Genomic DNA, 20242 nt, shown 5'->3' with positions numbered 1-20242 from the left:
GATACTGACACACTTTCTCAAACCTTACATTATTCACAGTGTGCAGTACCTAATGCAATTTAACTATCCAGTAATTTTCTTGACATTGCTTAAATTGATTTAATTTTAGAGTCTAAACAAGCATCCCAGAATCAATATTCCCAGTTCTGTATTGGGTAAGAATTAAGGACGTGTACTTCATCCCTCCAAAGTGTTACCATGCTCAGTCTTTCTCACGAAGTCTTCAAGTACACTTCACCCACTTCCAGTGCTGTAAGTACCACTTCGCATATGTGAACCTTAGTGCATTGTCTCCCTTCCTAGACAAAAGTTAATGCATTCCTGTATTTAGTTTTGAAAATGATATCTACATTGACATTGCTACATGCTGTAACTCTTGTGAGTACTGAAAGGACTTACTTAATTTAGACTATATTGCATCTGGTTAAATCCTTTAAGTATTTTTTTAAATTTCAAAAAATGTTTTTCCTGTGATGTCACTGCTCCATAGTATATTGCTTCAGTGCTATTTCCTAAATAAGAAAACTGCACCAAATCAGGGTGACATCCCATCTCTATTAGCTCCTCTTGCTAGGCAGCATTTGCTGCAGTTTGTGTCTTCTGAATACACAAATTGCATACTATTCCCTGTCTAGGGATTTTTCCCCCTTTACAGATATAATCAGCTGTTGACATTTATATAAATACATACCAGATAAAGTAAGCAAATATTTCTCAAGAACTTCAGCTTATGCTTGAAACCCACTATGAAGAAAAGTTTTTTTCCCCAAGGTTCTTTGTAGTAGCGTATGCCCATAAAATGCGGTTTTGGGTTCTTAACTGCTGAAGTAATATTTTTATTTTGATTGCACTTACACCCACGTTTAAACAATCACATGTACCTCATATTTATACTTGATAGTTACTGATCTCTATTAAAACTTGATATAGAAGTTAATCTCAGCCTGGCTACTTAAAGTTTACTATTCAAACGCTCAACTCTGGGCTTAACTGAAAATCCTCCATCGAAAGCTGCATTAAGAACTTCATCCAGACAGCTTGCCATAATAAAAGTCAAATCTTGCCGTACGTTCACTGCAATTTCTTCAAGATCTTTTTCATTTCTTTGAGGAATGATAATTCTCTTCAGTCCAGCTCGGTGTGCTGCCAGGACTTTGTCTTTAATTCCCCCAACCTAATGAGGAAAAAAAAATATCATAGGGTTTTTTACATATATATATGCTACTCTCATAAAGTAATTATTGTAACAAATTTAAAAGTCATACCAGGAGTTAAATTTTAATGTTCTCCTTCCCCCAATCATTTAGTGAAGTAATTAAAAATTTAGCAGTAGTTTTACCTCATTATGTGCTTAACAAGGGAAATATATTAATGGTTTGGATTGGAAGGAACTTTTGAAGATCATCTAGTTCCAAATACGTTATGCTATAGCACTCTGTTTCCATAACTGAAGGAAAAAATCTCTGGATTAAAAATTTATCTAGGAATGCAGGTACAAGTATCAGAAGTTGAAAAGTCATCCATTTTCAGAAATTATTTTCTAAATAAAGGTGGCATGCTGAAATCCTATGCCTATGTAAGAACAAAAGTTTTTCAAAATAAAGGCAGCACTAGAAGAGGAAAAGGGGAAAAATCTTACAGATGCAATGCTACACAACAAATTACTTGAGTTAAACAAAAGAAAATACAAATCTGTGCCCCAAAAGTGCAAAGATGGCTTTGCTCTAGGAAAGTAAGTATCACTTCAATAAGCTACCTATTTTGAGTTTGTAATGACATGTAAAGATGGCTTTAAAATTAGTTTTTCTTTTAGTCACAGCTGTAGCTTCTTCCCCATAAACTTTTTTCAAATCCTATTTTAAGACCGTTTTACAGAAGAAACCTGTACTTTTATGATGCTTTAGAGGAAAAGAAAGGCTTGTATTATAGCAAAAAGTACTATTTAGGCTTCTGCAAATCAAAGTAACAGAGAGCCATAAATCTTCACAGTGATCACAGTCTAGTCTGGACACTACTACTGAATACTCACCACATTGCTTTCTTTCAGGCAGCAGATGCAGTTAATGGCATGCTCGCATAAATTAAAATTACTAATAATAGATCCTAGCCAACATTCAGAAAGAAGGTAAGAGTCATTTTTTATAAATGATTTAGCACAGACGAGTAACTTCTGTACCTTAAACAATAGGCAAAGTTTGGTCACCGGTGCAATAAAAGCACTTTATTCGGAAAGCTCAGCAAACTTTTACCAAATCAGAGTTAAGGCAGTTGTTTATTTTTCACCAGAGCCTTTAACAAAAGGCAATCTTGTCAGTATAATGGCCACCAGAACACTAGTTCTGAGGGCCTTCCAGTCTGTTACTTTAATTATGTTAGCTCTGGTTTACTCTACTGCATGAAACAGAATACTGTCTTCCAACCTCATCCTTCCTTTGTCCGTTATTTGGTATGAGATAATAGATCATCTATATCTGTTTTAATCAATTATGCCAGTCTCCATTTGATACTTAAAACTAAAAATGTATTTGCTGAAAGTTCCCTTTGCCCTCATATGCTTTTAACAAGCTTTATGGGAACATCATTCAGCTGAACTACATATAAGTAACAACATATACGTGGAGTCTAAAAATACACAGAGAATTTTGGGAGTAACCTACATGAAATTACCGTGAGAGCTCAAAAAAAAACAACTTTTCAGTCAAACCAGAGATACTTCTGTACTAGTAGTTTTAGGTAGCATATGTTGAAATTGCAATATATTTATCTTGGAACTATCTTGAATTTTAGGATTTCTACGTTTCCCTTCTAACTAGATAATGTGCACTTCCTGAAAACAGCATCAAGGCCATTTTTAACATTAAATGCAAAGCAGACACATGCATATACAGCACTAGCCTAGGCTGGCTTCCATCAGCCTCTTACAATTACACCAAAAGAGACTGGATTGCTGCTAAAGGAATGATCCAGCAAGACCATGCTTTTGTAAATGGCTAGAAACAGACTTTACACCTACAATATGGAGAATTAATACAACTTAGCTCTTTTCTCGAACGATACATACTGGAAGAACAAGGCCTCTTAGTGTAATTTCTCCTGTCATGGCTACATCTGAACACACCAGCCGCCCACTGAAGAGAGAAGCAAGGCAGGTTACTATGGTAACACCAGCAGATGGTCCATCTTTTGTGACAGCTCCAGCTGGGAAGTGCAGATGGATGTCAGTGTTGTCAAGGAGATCAAAACTTCCAGAAGCTGAAAGAAAAAAAGAATGGTTTGAATGTGAAAAATCTAAACCCATTTTGTTCCTGGTCTTTATTCTGAAAGGCCACCAGAGATCTAAAAGTCTTGCCACTATTTTTTAAACTGTGCTGAAAAACCAACACTATATTGCATAAGTACAGGAGGGGGCGAGGGGATATAATTCATTTGCATGGCTTGGGAAATTCAGAACAGGGATTAATGTAGAGACCAAGGAATTTCTACATAGTTTTTTAGTTTTATGTCCCAAACCATAAATGTAAATTTTCAGAGAACATATCACACAAAAGCAGCTATCTTAAAAAAAAGCAGTATTAATGTAATGAAGTAGATCTCTTATTTACAGCTTTTCACCTTACTTCACCTATAGGATATAATTGTGTATATGTTTACCTCTCTAGTTTACGCTGTTAATGCTGGCAGCATTTCCTATGTTCAATGTGTATTTTTTTAATTTATTTTAAACTTCTATAAATAATGATAGATGACAGACAATTATTTAGCTTTTATTTGACTATTCAGACAATGATCAAACTACAAAGATGGTAATAAAAAAGAGTTAAAACTAATATGGATGAAATTCCTATTTCACTGCACTTCAACAGGTACTATATAAGCCTAAATAATTCCCAAAATATTAAACCAAACTATAAAAACCTACTTTTACCAGAAGCTTTACTTTAATTTTAGAGGAAAACTATAGCCTTGAGTATCTCACACATCACAAAACTGCTGCTGGAAAGGCTGTAGAAAAACACATAAGGAGCAGTGTCTGCCACAACTCCCAGAGGCGTGTGGGCACAGAGGCCAACCCCGGGCTGTTGCAGGCAGGGACTGACCAGAGTGGGAGGCTGCAGTGACAACTCGTGTTCTGCCTACACCAAGCCTGCTCACGAGGCCACTAAACCCTCAGCTGGGCAGAAATCGGCAGAAGAACCAACCAGGAATGCTAGAGCAGATTTCAACTTCCATACAGCACTGATTGCTGGAAAAACATTTCCTCTGTTAACACTTGCTACGTTTCCACAAGTACAAGTAACTTCCACTGCTATTTAGCACTGCTGCAATCTATTGAATTACTTAAAGACAGCATGTTGAATTACTTAGAGACGTGTTTTAGGACAATAAAGACATGTTTTAAGACATTTAATTTTCATGTGATATTAATATTTCCTAAATGTGCACACCTCCCGCAATAAGAGGTCAAGGGATGCACACAACGTCTGTAAGGCAATATGACTGTGGAACATTTGTCATTTTTTCCCTACCTACCATTAGTCAGCTGGTATCTCTTTGCGTTGCTGCGCAGCCAGCTGATTGCAAGATGTGCCGACTCCTTCATGACATCTCCGAGTTGACCAGTCAAAGTCAGCTGACCTTCCCCGTCCATGCGGCTGGCTTCTACAAACATGATTTCTCCCCCTAGCGGAGTCCAAGCCAAGCCTATGGCCACTCCTGGCTGGCTTAAGCGTTCAGATACCTGAAGGGACCACAGGAAACAATTTCAGAAATAATCCTAACAAAGCTATTGCAATAACAGTTTGATAGTTGCCTTCAAAACAGCTGTACTGATTAAAATACAAGGGTTAAGCCCAAGTGTCTGATCTCATTTACTTTTTTATGCAGCAGTAATTCTGCCTACATGTAAACATTAATTACAGCAATAGGACCTGTATGTGGCTGCTTAGCTTGAGGCAATGGCAAACATCTGGATATATCGCTCTTGCAACCTTCCCCACCCCCAGCAGTTCAATGACAATCTTCCTTTTCACTTCAAAGGACTTCAAGTATTTAGTCAATCCTGACTGAATGCTTATATACTTCCAGCAGATGGATTAAGTCATATTTGTCCTGATTCTTGTTACTTACATGAAAAATCAATTCTAAGCCTGAATGTTCCCTAACATTTGGGCTTTTTTAAAAGTGGTTTCATTGCTCAAACTCCTGTCTCACAACACAGTGATTCATGCGCTCATTTCAAATGTTCATGGCAAACATTTATAAATAATTTTGAACAATTAAAGTACTTGAGTGTGCTAGCAGGCTAGATGTGAAAGGATGGAGAATCCGACTGCCTTCATTAGTAATTAAAAGTAATTAAGCAAGATCTCTGCTCCATACAAGACTATGATCTACTTATCTAAGCTCTGTGTCCAGTCACTGATGTGAGCAATGCAAGTGTCTGAACGCCAGTCTCCTGCGTTCAGAGAAGGAAAGAGGCAGGATATTTTCCAAGAAGGTTCCAGTTTTTATTTTTTTCCTTTATGTGAAAGACAGTTTTAGAATATATAGGAAGTCCTTTTGTTTTCCTGCGCTACAAGGAGTGGAAGAAACCCTGATGACAAATCATACAGCTATTCAGTACGTTCTGAACTACCAAGTTAGGTATTTATTACAAGGTAGAACAGAAATTGGAAGTTTTTACTGTGTCAGGCAGTGCGTAGAGCAAAGACAAATATGCCTTTGTAAAGTAAAGCAATAGGCTGTTTTAAAATATTTTGTCTGCTACTGAAATACAGAATTGAAAATTAATTTGATTCATTTCTGAAATGGATGAATTCTCCATGCAAAGCCAGTAGTGCTTTGCTACCTGAGCAGAACTAGTGGTTGAAGGAAGACTAAATAAATAAATAAATAAACAACCTGAATTCCAAGACAAAAGAAAAATACTGCAAACATGCTGGACATGCCACAAAGCTCTTCCCCTCAAAGCATGCTGTGTTAAAATGTTTCATCAAGTCTTTTACACTTTCAACCGTTGTCAAGATTATTCTTCCAAAGCCATAACATGTGATTTATTCTAACATTTGTTCTGGAGAGTGACACGTAAAATTATTTATTTGTGATAAATGAATTAATTCTACAAGTATGAGCTGAGTAATCTGTCATGCCTTTCTGCTGGGAGACCTCTGCAGAAAACAAAGCAATGCACTGAAAAGGTAAAAGATGAATCACTCATTTTAAGGTATTCCCTGGAGGACAACAAATCAATTAAGTCACATCATATTTTCTGTTCTGTTTGCTTAGTCTCATCCAAGTACTGACACAGGGGTTGCCTCCACTGTATCTTCATTTCAACTAATTATAAATGGCAAAGTGCAGGTCAAAGGCAAAGCTTTAAAGGCTAGGTATAGAAAGAAAAGAGGTGTGCTGCAGACTACAAAACCAGAAAATGACAAGAATTTCAGATTGGCTTGTGTTGTTTTTTGAGATGGGAGTTATACTCTTCATTTGGAAGAATCTTGGGGACACTTGAAAAAAAAAAATCAAAGGAATTATAGGTTAGTGGGGAAAATTCACTAAAACAGGACTTATGTGGCTACCTGAGCAACTTAAACTGAGAAAAATTATAGAGGGACGTGTATTGAATATTATTTCCTCATTATTACATGCAGCAAATAGCACATGAAAATTAATCTTAAACTGCTCAGGGAATTGATGCTGTGTGGATTCATCTCTACTTCTACTTATGCACTACTTAATTTGCCTACTAAATATAGAAACATTTAAAAAGCCTTTGATATAAAAGTCAAAAGCTCCAGTCAGCCTTATTTCAGGTTATATAGGCCAGCATCAAATGCTTATATGCATGTTCATGGCAACTGTTCATGTAAGAAAAACCAAACCAACCCAGCACTTCTGTATTTATATATTCGGAGTTAAGAAGCACACTCTAAAAGTTTTACTTGCACTACGTTCCTGTAGAAAGGGAACAAAATAGCAAAAGTTATTTGTCAACACAGCTGCACCACCAAATTTAAAAGAATAATCAACTCCAGAGCAAGTTCAAAACTAGTCAGAACATCTAAGGAAAGTCACATACACTTCTTGGCCTACAATCTTTCATACTTACTTGAATTAATTCTACTCTTACGGGGAGTACAGTTGGAAGTGACCAGAACTTTTGCACAAATTTACACCATTTAATTTACTTTTTAGCACCTTTACAAAACTAATAAACACCATTTGTAGAAATCAGAATACTGGCTTGAATATTATGTTCAATTCATTATAACAGCTTTATATGCATCTGCATTTCAAGCTTAAAAGCAACAAGTAATCCTGCAGTATTTTAGCCCTAGAGGCCAAATGAACTGTCATTGGAAATAGATTAGATACAAAGTTATTTCCCTGGAAAACAAACAAACAAACAAACAAACAAAAAGGGTTTAGAGTTCCATCAGCAACTGGATTCATGTCAGAGTTTTATATATCCTACTTACACCTAGCCAGTTTCCCTGGATCTAAAGTAAAGCAGAGAATAATTGCAACATAAAGGGTGAAAAAAAGAACCCCAAAGTAACTACTTGAATTGATGGCATTTTCATAAAATATAGGAAAATACAGATGGGGGAAAAAATCTGGAATATGCCTACTGAGGAGCAAAGCAGACACCAGGAGGCTGGAGGTGACTGATGATAACATTTATTTTTACTGGCTAAGTGTTACATTAATTTGAAGAATGTTTGAGAACTCTGGTGTAAAGTGAAGTGGTTTTAATACCCAAGAATGCTGACTGGCTTTAAGGAGGTATGTGGGACAGTCCTTAAGAAAGCTGCCTCAGAGACAGGATTCCTGGGTTCTATTTTGGCTTCCTTCCCAAGACCACAAAAACATCCTCCAAACAAAAGCAAAGATGTTATGAACTGAAAAAAAACACTACCACATTCTTAAGCACTGCTGCAGGCATCTTTACCAACAGAAAGTCATGCCATTACATTATTTACGTGCTCTCAATTAAAAAAAAAAAAAAAAAAAAAGTATACATATGTATACACACACACACACACATATATTCTTTAGGTGAAAAAATGCTTGGTGGAACACAAACACAATCCGGTTTCTAATACATATTTTTTAAAAGTTAACATTGCATAAACTCAGCCAATAGCAATAAAATAGTCAACTAATCAAAATACACAGAAACAACAGTGAAGCAGAAAAAAATGAGGATGTTACCTCCATTTCATACATGGGTGGCCCCAGGATATCTTTTAAGGCATGGAAATCAATTAAAATTGGCATTTCAGGTGGCAGAGCCAGGTCAGCCGTGTCACTGATGGATTCTGCTTTTGTGTCTTCTGTGACGTGTTCTTTGCAATCTAAGAGAAGAAGATCTATTTTAGGATTTCTGGCAGTCTTTCTTGACACAGGAATTAGAAAAATCATAACAAGAAAACAACACTCAAATATTTAGAAAAGTTCATGAAAACGAGTTTAAAGCATCTTTCACAAAAATCTTGTCAAATTAAAGGTAATATGGCATCAAATTTATTAAGAATAAACTTGTTCTAAGAGTTCAGCAAGGATACTATTAAGTCTAGACCACTGACAGACGTGCAACTCACCTGCTCAAATGCATTTTAAACCAGGCCAAATAGCAAAAATGCATTAAGTTCATTTAGGACTTTGCACTTTTCGTCAGATTTGTGCATAAAAACAGTGTAAGGAGTAAACAGTGCAGAAGTGATCGTGTTTAATGTAGTGTAATATAGAAAATGGAGCTGAATGTGGAAATCTTACTGAAGTTCTACAATTACTGTTCTCTTTTATGATGGGAGGGGTTTGCTACTGTGCTCTCTGTGGTCTCCTTATGAAAGGATTTTAAATGCTTAGCCTCTGACGAATAATTAAGCCCTGTCAAATAAAGTAGGTGCATCTTGGTCAGACTTCCACACATTGCTTTGCCACGCAGCTGCATCCATTACTTAGAGCTAGTCCACATGTTCCTTAACATCTCATTCCGTAGTATTCAACAAGGCCATCACACCGCGTGGCTCTGCCCTCCTGGCTCCATACCCCAACCTCACAAACCCCCTATGCCAAACAGAGCAGCTGCAGACGCCAGTGCTTGCAGCTCCTGCCGAGGACAGCTCCTGTGGAAGGACACCTGGCTCACCCCACCCCGCTGGGAACCACAGCCCCGGTGTAACACAGCCCACCTTTAGGGCTACCTACACAGCAGATATTTTCACACTATACTTCAATGCTTGTCTCTAAGGGCTATTATGGCTTTACTCAATGCAAAGCTTAATTCACAAAATCCATGTCCCTCATTTTTCCAACACCCAGTTGGTTCACAGCATATACAGTCCTTGCTCAGTGAAAAAGCTCCAAACAATTTCTGTACAATTAACTTCATCTACTGACTTTATCTTGCAATATTAACCTTTAACAGGACTCTGCTCTCCTCTTTTGTTGGATATTTCAACGTGTCTTGAACAATAAACAGTAGCACCAAAACATTCCCCAAAGATTAAATTATTTGTCTTCAGAAATATGTATAGGTGTGTTGCACTCTCCGAGACAGGCTATAAAACCCAATTAGCCTGACACTTTTGAATACAATACACTCAAGTGTCATTAAGAAGAGACCAAGCAATTAGAACAGTATGTGTGGATTCAAAACCATGCTCTTTCCTTCCTCCATTTAAAGTATGATTGTATTGCTTATCCATACGATTGTTTCTTTAGTGGTAAAATTGTTTTTCTATACAAATGTGTTTTCTGTACAAAAACGAACTGTAATGCAGACCATACAAATATCAAAGCCTCAGAATTGTTTCAAATCAGACTGTGCAGCTGTTTATTTGCATGAATAAGCTGAAGAACTTAAACATCATTTGTAGTAGGCCTACACTGTACATATACTGCAGTGACTGTATACAGAAGGAGAAGGCAAGCAGGGAGTCATTTCCCCACAGAATTTGATCCAGATGCAAAGGACTCATTACCATTTTCTTGAGAGCCCAAAGCAATATTTCAGTGAAACATTTATCAGAGAAATGAAAAATACTTGAACAATCCAGATGTTTCTAAGGTCCTGTGGCAGAGCTTTACAGCAGTGCCTCCATTAAGAAAAGCATTGTACACATCCATACAGCGGAGATACCTCTTCCCACCCCAAATATACAAACCTAAGATAAATTTTAAGCATGTCTTTATTATGCAGGAATGTATACTGAGCTCCAAGACTTCTGTAGCGTATTTTGGAAAATTATTTACAGTCGCTTCCTTTCTTTGATTTTTTTCCCCCATTCAATGAAGAAACTGTCTTTCTTTGCATATTAATTCATGCACATTAACTGAAGATCCAGGACTTTAAACAATTATTGGAAAACACAGATCAATGATCTAATCTATTTAATGTAACATTAAGAGGTGTTCTGTGCTACAGAAGTAATTCTCAGAATGGATGAAAAGCGAATGTCTCATTTCATGAGATACAAACTACCCTTTTATTAATCCTGGCATATAAGGAAAACCTTTTTACAGTTAATTTATTTACAGTGCAATTCTCACTAATGCGTCCATGCAGTATCAGGGAAAATATTCTACATCGTTATTACTGTAACAGTACCAACTCAGCTTTCATTCAGCACTCAAATCTAGTATTTATTATCCAACAGCCATTAATCTTTCCACTGTACATCTCATTGCTCAATGCACAAATTCCATTCCTTTATTGTAAACACTGCCTTAGTCAGATGGCCCCCCTGTTGTTCCAGCATGTCTCTGTATTTTTGTTGAACTACTATTTCTGTATGTAATAAATTTAAATACACAAATACTAACAAGTCTAGGAAACATAACCCTGCATGCTATTCCTGTAACTCAAGATTGCAATTCCAGTACTACAGATCTTTAAAACCCAAGTAATTTGATACGGCAATTCATATTTTAAAACAAAACTGACCTTAAAAGAAACTACTTTTGTTCTATAGCAGGATTTTACTACCTAACAAACACAATTTCCCATTTCTGCTTGCTCTTATATTTCACCTGGTTCTACGTATGCAGCTGAAGCAGACAGACTTCTTGTAAACAAATCAGTAAGTTAATTTTTGAGGCCACCTGCCCTATTAAAAGAATCAAAATCTCTTTCTTTGAGCTTATATAATTTAATTGGGAGACCCCACTTTATAATTTGTAACAATAACAAACTCCAGACATCCTTTTTTAAAATCCTTTTTTTTTCTTTTTTAATATTAACCTAAATTCTGACACAAACTGAATTGCTATAAAAGCATAAAGTCATATTTCAAATATATTACAAACACTAGCTTTTTCTTTGATGGAAAAAAATGTATTATTTTATCACCTTTACATTACTGTGAAGAATCTATAAAGACACAAGTAATCAAGATTCCATTAATGATGGCATATACATGTTCCCTACCTATAGCAGAGGAATGACCATAAATCATATTAAAAGTTAAATGACACATTTATCTAAAACGAATCAATAAAATTTCATTTTCCAGAAAGAGGACTTTTTTGGTTAGGTCAAAGAAGGGAAAAAAAGAACAAAAACCAATAGATAATGCTTGAAAGTAAAATTCACAGCTACTTAGCTACTTAGTACAGCAGCTATTCAGCAAAGACTGAGACAATGTTCCTCAGACATCTGCAGTTCCAAAAATTAAACAAAACCTTGCATTTAAATACTGGATTTGTAAGAAAATGGATTCCTGCAAGTACACACAGACAATGAACTACTTACTATATATGTCAGGATTTCATCTAAGAAGGAATTCCACAGCACAAAAACAAAGGTGGCAAAAACAAATTCCTAAATTTAAGACTGCTGCTTTCTTCTAGAGATATAATGGAAGAAAGTAACTGGAAGAGATGAAGAAAACTTCAACATGTACAATTTCTCAGCTCCTCATATGATTTAGTTAGCTAAGCACTAGTAATGCTTGCATATAAACTCACAAACAAGTGTAGTTTCATCCCCAGGTAGTAGAACAAGCTGTGTATCATTACTGGGTTATAGAAATACTTAAGCATTTTCAAAACCTTGGTTTCAATGTAGATAGGATCCTCAATTAATCACTTTTAGTTACTAAACATAAACTTCCTAAACCTCCTTTTCAAGTCTGAATTCGATACATCATTTTTCACTCTGGGTTTCAACTGCTGTATCATGATCTGATCCCAGCTGCTTCATTGTAGTCTTGAGGCAGTTGCACCAAAATAGGAAGGTCTCACCTATTTTTGTGACTCCTGGAATTTTCTTTAGTGTCAAACACTAGATGAGTGTCTCATAAACCTCAGATAGTGTTTCAGTAAAATAGCAGGTAGTGTTACTGTATACAAGGATGCCTCCCTGGAGAGGTCTGAAAAATGACTCCATTTGCTTTTCCTCAAGTTCACTGTACAAATTCAACGACTGATGCAAATGAACACTCTTCCACTTGCCAACTCTGTCATAAAGCTCAGGAATCAAAGGAGCGAGAAAGGCAATACAAAACTGCCAGTGTAGTTCAGGCACAGATTTTTGGAAAGCGCTAAACATCTCTTGACTGCATATCTCATTGCATCAGTTCTGCTACTGCGGATATTCTGCATTTCTAGGCCCCACTACTGAAGAGTGTCGAAAGCCACATGTTTACAAAGACTTAGAAACAGTTGCTCCACTTTAATTTAATGATCTGATTTAATCAATATAATGATGGAAAATTTGTGGTTCTAGTACCTCATTTCTTTCACCTTTTATTACAAAGCCACAAGCCAGAAGGCACTCAGCTGAATAAACAGCACAGGCACGACACTACTAGTCTGATGTGCTACAAATCAGATATAAAAAATAGTTTAGCATGTTAGCATCCACAAAGTGAGCTTGTAGCTTACTTACTCTCTCATATTCCAATCTTGTGATGTACAAATGCATTAACTGCAGTCTTAATCCCACATTAGTCACTGACAGATGTTTAAAGCAAAACTGAATTGTCTTTTTATACAGATACATTAAAAAAAATAATTTAGAAAATTTAAACTATTAAGATACAACAACTTGAGTAAGTATTCCTCCAGAGTCATTAACTATATGAAATAAAAATTCATCATCTCTATGCACAACTGCACATGTCCACGCATCAACAGGAAAAAAACATGCAATACAACCAAAGAAAGAAACTTAAGCTACATTATTTGTGTCAACTTGCAAGTATTAGAGTTTGGGGATTATTTCCAGGTTTTGTTTTAAATACTTGGTTGCTTCCAACAGATCGAATAAAAACTAAACAAAAATATTTTTAAAACATGTCTCACTCTCATACACTCCCAGCAAGTGACATACTCTGCTAAAAATACAGCTAGGTATGAGCACGTCATTAGTACAAAATAAGCCACATTTTGTTGACTACATCATTCTACACACGTCTTTGTAACACCAAAGTTTAACTATAGATCCACTTTTCCCTTGAACTCCCTCTTATTAATACAGCTTCTTCTTATGAAGAATTTCAAGTCCAGAGGCACAAAGACAACTGTTCACAGATCATTTCTTTTGGGCCTACTCCAAATCACATGTCAACCAAAAATCCTAGCATTTCATACTCTTTTGGATCACTTAACTTGCTGTTTTTGCTTAGCTTTGGTAAGTTGCAAATCCAGTACTAATTTTAAAAGTATAAATACCTCTCCTAAGTTGCAAGTACAGTGCTAATTTTAACATTGCAAATACCTCTGTCACTGGATTGAGATGTCTAATACAGTTCCTTTTTGTGCTGTGCTTTAATAGTAAAATGATCCTTCTGACAGTATCAGGAGTTGTGCTCTGAAGCTACTTTTCTTCTGTTTAATCAGAAGGTTTTAGGAGCAGAATGATACTAGGTTTCTTATTCAGCAATCATATTAGGCCTTTTAAACACATTTTAGATACAACTATATTTCAGTGCAAAGAAATACTTTAAAAACATAACTCCCAGGAGCCAAGACAACTTGATTTTCTTGCTGCCAGTAAGCACAGCCACCACAGACTAAAGGCTCAGCATTCTGGTTCAAGAGCTAATTCAGGTATCATGAAGTATTGACAAACTCAGTATCTGACTTCAGAAACATCCAACACAAAGAAGAGAGGTAGGCAAGATACATACTCTAAATGGAAAGCACTAATAAGTATGCACGTAGATGGGAAAATTTAAACTGCAGTCATTCACACAACCATCGCTACCGTGAGAGTCTACCTTCCTTAAGCCTTCCGAGAAAACTGAGCTGAATCCAGTTAAGCAAACACCGATTGAACTGACCCAAGTTCAAATTTCTGATATTACAGGCAGTTTCCATGGACATTATGATGAACCTGGAAAACTCAACAACGTAAAAGATTTAATTTTCAGAAGTGAATACCAACTTAGGGGAATAAAGCGAGGAAAAGCTAAAAGACCATCAAAAAACAGATTTCTAAAGAAAAATTAAGGAGATTTTACTATGAGTAAGACTTTTTCATATGCTCTTCTAATTAACAACACTGTCTTTGTACAAATACCAGTTATACTTCCTCCTCCAGGTTTTACTCCCTGAAGTCAGGGGTCACCATTCAGACCTGAAAGCTGCCTGATTTTAAAGGAAAAGATAATGAGTCTCTCTATTTGTCCTCTAATACCAACCAGAACCTATTCTAGCTGTGGGAAAAAAGCTAGTATTTTTCTCCCCCACATAGGTTCAGTTGTGGAATCTTTCACAATAATGCCTCTGGTGAGGCCGCACCTCGAGTACTGTGTTCAGTTTTGGGCCCCTCTCTACAAGAAGGACATGGAGGTGCTTGAGCGGGTGCAGAGAAGGGCGACGAAGCTGGTGAGGGGCCTGGAGAACAAGTCCTACGAGGAGCGGCTGAGGGAGCTGGGCTTGTTCAGCCTGGAGAAAAGGAGGCTCAGGGGCGACCTTATTGCTCTCTACAGGTACATTAAAGGAGGCTGTAGTGAGTGGGGGTTGGTCTGTTCTCCCACGTGCCTGGTGACAGGACGAGGGGGAACAGGCTAAAGTTGCGCCAGGGGAGGTTTAGGTTGGATATTAGGAAAATCTTCTTTACTGAGAGGGTTGTGAGGCATTGGAACAGGCTGCCCAGGGAAGTGGTGGAGTCACCATCCTGGAGGTCTTTAAAAGACGTTTAGATGTAGAGTTCAGTGATAAGGTTTAGTGGAGGACTTGTTAGGGTTAGGTCAGAGGTTGGATTAGATGATCTTGAGGTCTCTTCCAAACTAGATGATTCTGTGATCAAACCAACAGATATCTATGTAGTATTTTATGTTTGTGAATATTCTGGAGCAAAAGTAAGCAGCCTTTCTGCAGTTTTTGCTTTCTGGTGTCCTTTGGCACACAGTTGTTCTTCAAAAGCCTGGCAGTACTTCATGTCAGAAAGCATCAGTCCGACTCACTGCAGCCTTTAAGAAACAAACCAAACAGCCAACACCCCATTTGCTAGGTTTTATTAAGACTAAAGCAGCACTAAGGGGCATGGTTTACTGATGGGACTCAGCAGGTCAGGCTGATGTTTGGACTTGATGATCGTAAAGATCTTTTCCAACCTAGATGATTCTAGTGACTATCCATCCGTATTCTAGAAGTTCAGCTTTGGATTGAGATTCTGTCCTTTCACACTTGTCATCTACCTTCAGCTGATGCAATTGCCAACAAAGCTTACAGATATTTGGATCACTGGGAATACGAAGTCACTAACTTCTGTATACATGGGAAAGAACAAACTTAATAACGATGACAAGCGTCAAGTGTTACTACATGTTTGGATCAAATACAAATTCTACTATTTGTCAAGAGTAAAATAATCAAATTCTACCATGCAGAGCTAAAGGAAAAATCTAAGCTTCCCATTCTTCAAGACAGTGAATAACAACCACCAAACAAATAATTGAGAAGTACTAAATCTTTATAAATAAAGATCACTGAAGCATTATTTCTTAGGATACTATTCTAACCAATGAGTTTTACAAATGGCCCTAACCCCTCAAGTGATGGGTACGTTGCAGTCAAAGGTGCATAAAAAGAACCTTCCTAATTTCAGAGGCCTTAAAGCAGACATTTATTTCAGAATACAACAAAACAATGTGATTGAGTTCTGAGCTGGTAGAGCACGCAGAACACAATTAAAGAAACTCTTCAAATACAGTAACTAAAGCTACTGCTTAGCCTTTTATTAAAGAAAGAGAAAAGTGAAAGAGTTGCATAAAAAAGCCCAACTAGGTACGAAAATATATACAAATCAGAACCGCATACTTAAGATATGGAACAGATCCATTGTACTTCTCAGTTACCACTCTGGTAGGCTGAAATCACACTATTTGCGTCCCAACCTATAATCCAGCACTACTGGAACATACACAAGAATGTTACTCTATTCACAAAACGTTAAAAACCCTTCAAGAAGCATAAAAAAGAAGAAAATGTTGATAAATCAGCTAACTAGTGACTACAGTGTTAGAAGATTCCTTTTTAGTAAAACATGCAAAAAATACACACCTTCTCCTTCCCCCACTTCAGCACGATCTGGCTTTGTTTCTTTGTGTTGTCCTTCTGCCACTTTCACTGCCACTGCTCTGCAAATAGCTCCCAGCTTTCGATCCAGAGAGCGGACTCCTGCCTCTCTAGTGTATCTAGCATAGAGACAATTGTAAGAGAGATTTCTTTTGAATGTAAACACATTTTCTTTTTAAAAAATACATCCTAATAAAATGAAACGTAGAAAGCAGTGAGACCTTGAGCTGCTGTAATAAACATAAAAATATCATGTGCTAATATCAAAGTAACTGTTGTTTGCTGATAGAAGTTAAGAAAGAAAACTACTGAGTGGGAAAAAGACGAGTAACGCTTGGAGCTGAACCTCAGTGAAATGCTAAACAATACTCCACTAACACTGAGCTCTTCTCAAATGCATTAAAAATCAAAAGGGAGTACTATTTTTAAGTTAAAAATAAAATTCACTGAAATTAGATGAGCCGACTAGAAAAGAATATTTTCTTTTAATCTATGAATTAAGAAGATATGTCAGGCAAAACATTTACTAAATGCCAAAATGCTGTTCCTGGTCATAAATGTATCAGTTCATTCAGTACACTTCTTCCATTGTAAACAAGTCACTTTCAAGTTCAAAAGATGTTCTGATTAGTATCTTTGCTCTCCTGTCCAACTGAAACAGTAGTTCTGATTAGTACAAGCTGTTTAAAAATGCATTTTCAATTTTTAAAACGAGTTCCAATTTTTAGACAAATGTGGCCCATCAAATCACAAGAAACAAAATGATAATTACTTTTTTTTCTATGAAGATGACAGAAATAAAATTTCATTCTTTAAAATAAAGTTTGTCTGCTTCCAAGACCATGAATTAACACTGAACACTGCAGCAATACCAGCATCAAGTGCTTCTATTTATTCATGCTGCCTTATCAATTGTGCCAACACAACTGATCCAGAGCTACACTCTCAGAGCCAAAGACATGGAATTCTCTAGGGAAACAAGAATGATTTGGTTTAGAGAGCAGAACCTGACAGAGCTCAGAAAGAGCAATTCCATAAGTTACCAACTGTTGAACTTCTAAAGGTATGAAGGACAACAGATCTTAAGAAGTGCTTTGTGTTATCGCTCTAAAATTAATTCACTAGTTACAAGAAAAATAAGTTATTGAAAATTTAAAGCAATGAACAACGGATTTACCTAGTAATGATGTCTAAAGTGGTTACTTGTGGAATCTGTATCTGCTGTGGAGTAAGGCCATGTTGTTCAAGCTGTTTAGGAATCAAGTGTCTATGAGCAATTTCAATTTTTTCTTCTTGTGTGTATCCTTCAGAAGAAAAAAACACATGTTTACTGATCTTTTTGCTTTTATACTATAATATCATCAAATTTCATACCAGTTATAATTTTACCTGATTGGATTTAATAATAATAATAAACAATAAACAAACAGTATACTTACCTCCAGATCACAAAAATGTACTCAGGTCCCTAAAGTAAGACTTCAGAAAAACATTCTCATTTACATTTATAGTAGTTAGATTCTAGGTACTTAAACTGCTCGTCACTCATGTCTAGAAATAATTCCCCTATTTAAGAAACACTCCACTCAGGTACGTGCCAACTAGATGCACAAGTTCCTGTATAAAGGGTTCTAAAGAGGCCTTAGTGTGACAGAGTAAAACATTAAGCATATTCTGTATATGTCTAGAAAACTGGATTTAATACGCACATATGCATGCATGTGTGTGCATACACACGACAGCATCAGTCACTGTTTCAGCGATCCTGAAAGTCATTTTGATGCCTTGCAAGGTGATAGCCACACTGGAGAGTTATCTTAATTATTAGGGCAATCATTAGGAAAGGAAAGGGATAGGTGCAATGCATTATCAAATCGTGATTTAATATAAAACCACACAAATAATCTTCAGAGCAAAAAGTAGGACCGAGATTTCCCCCCGTCTAGCCCATGCTCAGACAAAAGACTGGCTACTATATATCAAATGTACGCTTCCCAGTTCAGGTTGCTTATGCAAGGCCTAAAATTTACACTTCCTATGTTTCGCTGAAGATGCAGTCCTTATTTTACCGAATTACTTCACACAGATGAGAAAACATTTTCAGAAAATAGTTCAATGCACTATGTTTTTTTCTCACACTATTAGTTCATAAACAGTATTTCTAAAAATTGAAAAATTTTGTACTAGTAGGCTTTAGACACCCTAAAGAACTTACTTTGCTGTAGCAAATACACAATGAGAAAGAGGAATAAGCATATCCTAAGTATGTTACAGAGCTATGCTATTTTTCTTTGCATACTTATCAAAGTATAATACCTATGGGCTCTAACTCCTGTGATGCTCACATCCAGCTTCATTTTCTCAAGTCCTAATCACCTCCAAGCAATTTTCACACAGAACTATAAATGTGTGGGCTGACAGAAAACGTTCAACAGATTCTTCTCTTTCCAGTAACTATGTAGGTCTCTGGAGGAGCTTTTCCTTTTCATACCAGTACTTATTTCGATGTCAGACCTAGTCAGTTGCTGCAATTAGTCTTTAACCAGCTACAACTTAAAGGGCGGCTGGTATGATAACTTTGTGGTTATTCATAACCTCATGTGAAGAATAATTTTACTCTTTCAAAGATCTCTTTCTTCATTGGAATCTTAAAAAGATGCACCCACCAACAGACAAACGCATCAATTAGTGAAAATATTGTTCGAGAATGTAATGTTATCTCCATATAATTGAAACTGAACTTTAATAAGTGCTATACTAAAACCTTCCAATCTCATGACAGAGTCTGTAATGGAGGCATTGTGAACAGTCTCTTTTGATGATTCTGGCTGTAAAGTCTAGTTTCCCTAGGAGAATTAACGAACTGCTTTTTATTTCAGGAAAAACACCCAACCTTAAGGACTTGCACTAGCCATTTTAATAAAAACACTTTAGTGTTACCTGGAACTTGAATGACTTCCATCCTGTCCAGCAGTGCAGGTGGGATAGTAGCTGTAGTATTGGCTGTGGCTATGAAAAGGACTTGGGACAGATCAAAGGCTACATTTAAGTAGTGATCGGTGAAACTGTGATTTTGTTCTGGATCCAAGACCTTAACAAGAGTGAAAATAAAATTGATGCATTTGCTCCATTAGACATAAATAAAATATACACATTTTGTTAATAGGATCTGTCAATCTGACTATATATTCATAAAATATAATACTATTATTATTTAAGCCTCAATACTCTGCCTAGCTCTGACTACTTTAAACTACATTCCATACCACATACCAAAAAAAAAAAAAGTTGGTAATAGAACCTTTAATTCTGTCCTATTGACAGCAGTACTGAAATAGATCCTACCTGTCCATTGCCTTGTATTCAACATGAACAATTCAAACAGCACAATTATTTTTAACATAAAATGTGCATAATGAAGTTAAATTATAAAGTTGAATATCAGAAATTGCTGGAAGCTAATTAACTCAGCACAAGGGATATATCACATATTGCTACCAAATGTTTCTGTGACCACTAATGTACCTCCACTACAGAACGCTGCTGATTTTAAGAATTTACTTGCTTAAAATGTTTTCCTGACTCTTCTCTTTCAGTTTTTTTGTTTGTTTGTTTGTTTTTAAAAAGAAACGACTTCCTGATGATTACCCTTCAAGTTTTCTAATATGCAATACCAGCAACAGCTCCAACCACTGTAGTCAGCATA

General features: G+C 36.4%; 1 protein-coding gene across 1 annotated transcript in view; it reads right to left on the bottom strand.

Annotated features, from left to right (window-relative positions):
- Positions 1–815: 815 nt before the first annotated feature.
- Positions 816–20242, bottom strand: part of LONP2 (lon peptidase 2, peroxisomal) — a 39595-nt gene continuing 20168 nt past the window's right edge. The window contains exons 9-15 of the mRNA XM_032195463.1: positions 19477–19627; positions 17714–17840; positions 16522–16655; positions 8218–8360; positions 4531–4738; positions 3062–3252; positions 816–1174 (exon numbers count right to left, since the gene is read on the bottom strand). Coding sequence (XP_032051354.1) covers positions 953–1174; positions 3062–3252; positions 4531–4738; positions 8218–8360; positions 16522–16655; positions 17714–17840; positions 19477–19627 — 1176 coding nt within the window. The 3' untranslated portion in view covers positions 816–952. The remainder of the gene's footprint in view (positions 1175–3061; positions 3253–4530; positions 4739–8217; positions 8361–16521; positions 16656–17713; positions 17841–19476; positions 19628–20242) is intronic.

Source organism: Aythya fuligula, chromosome 12, assembly GCF_009819795.1.
Source record: "Aythya fuligula isolate bAytFul2 chromosome 12, bAytFul2.pri, whole genome shotgun sequence".
Classification (NCBI taxonomy): Eukaryota; Metazoa; Chordata; class Aves; order Anseriformes; family Anatidae; genus Aythya; species Aythya fuligula.
Note: the sequence above shows the minus strand (reverse complement) of the source record. Positions and strands in the feature narration are given on the sequence as shown.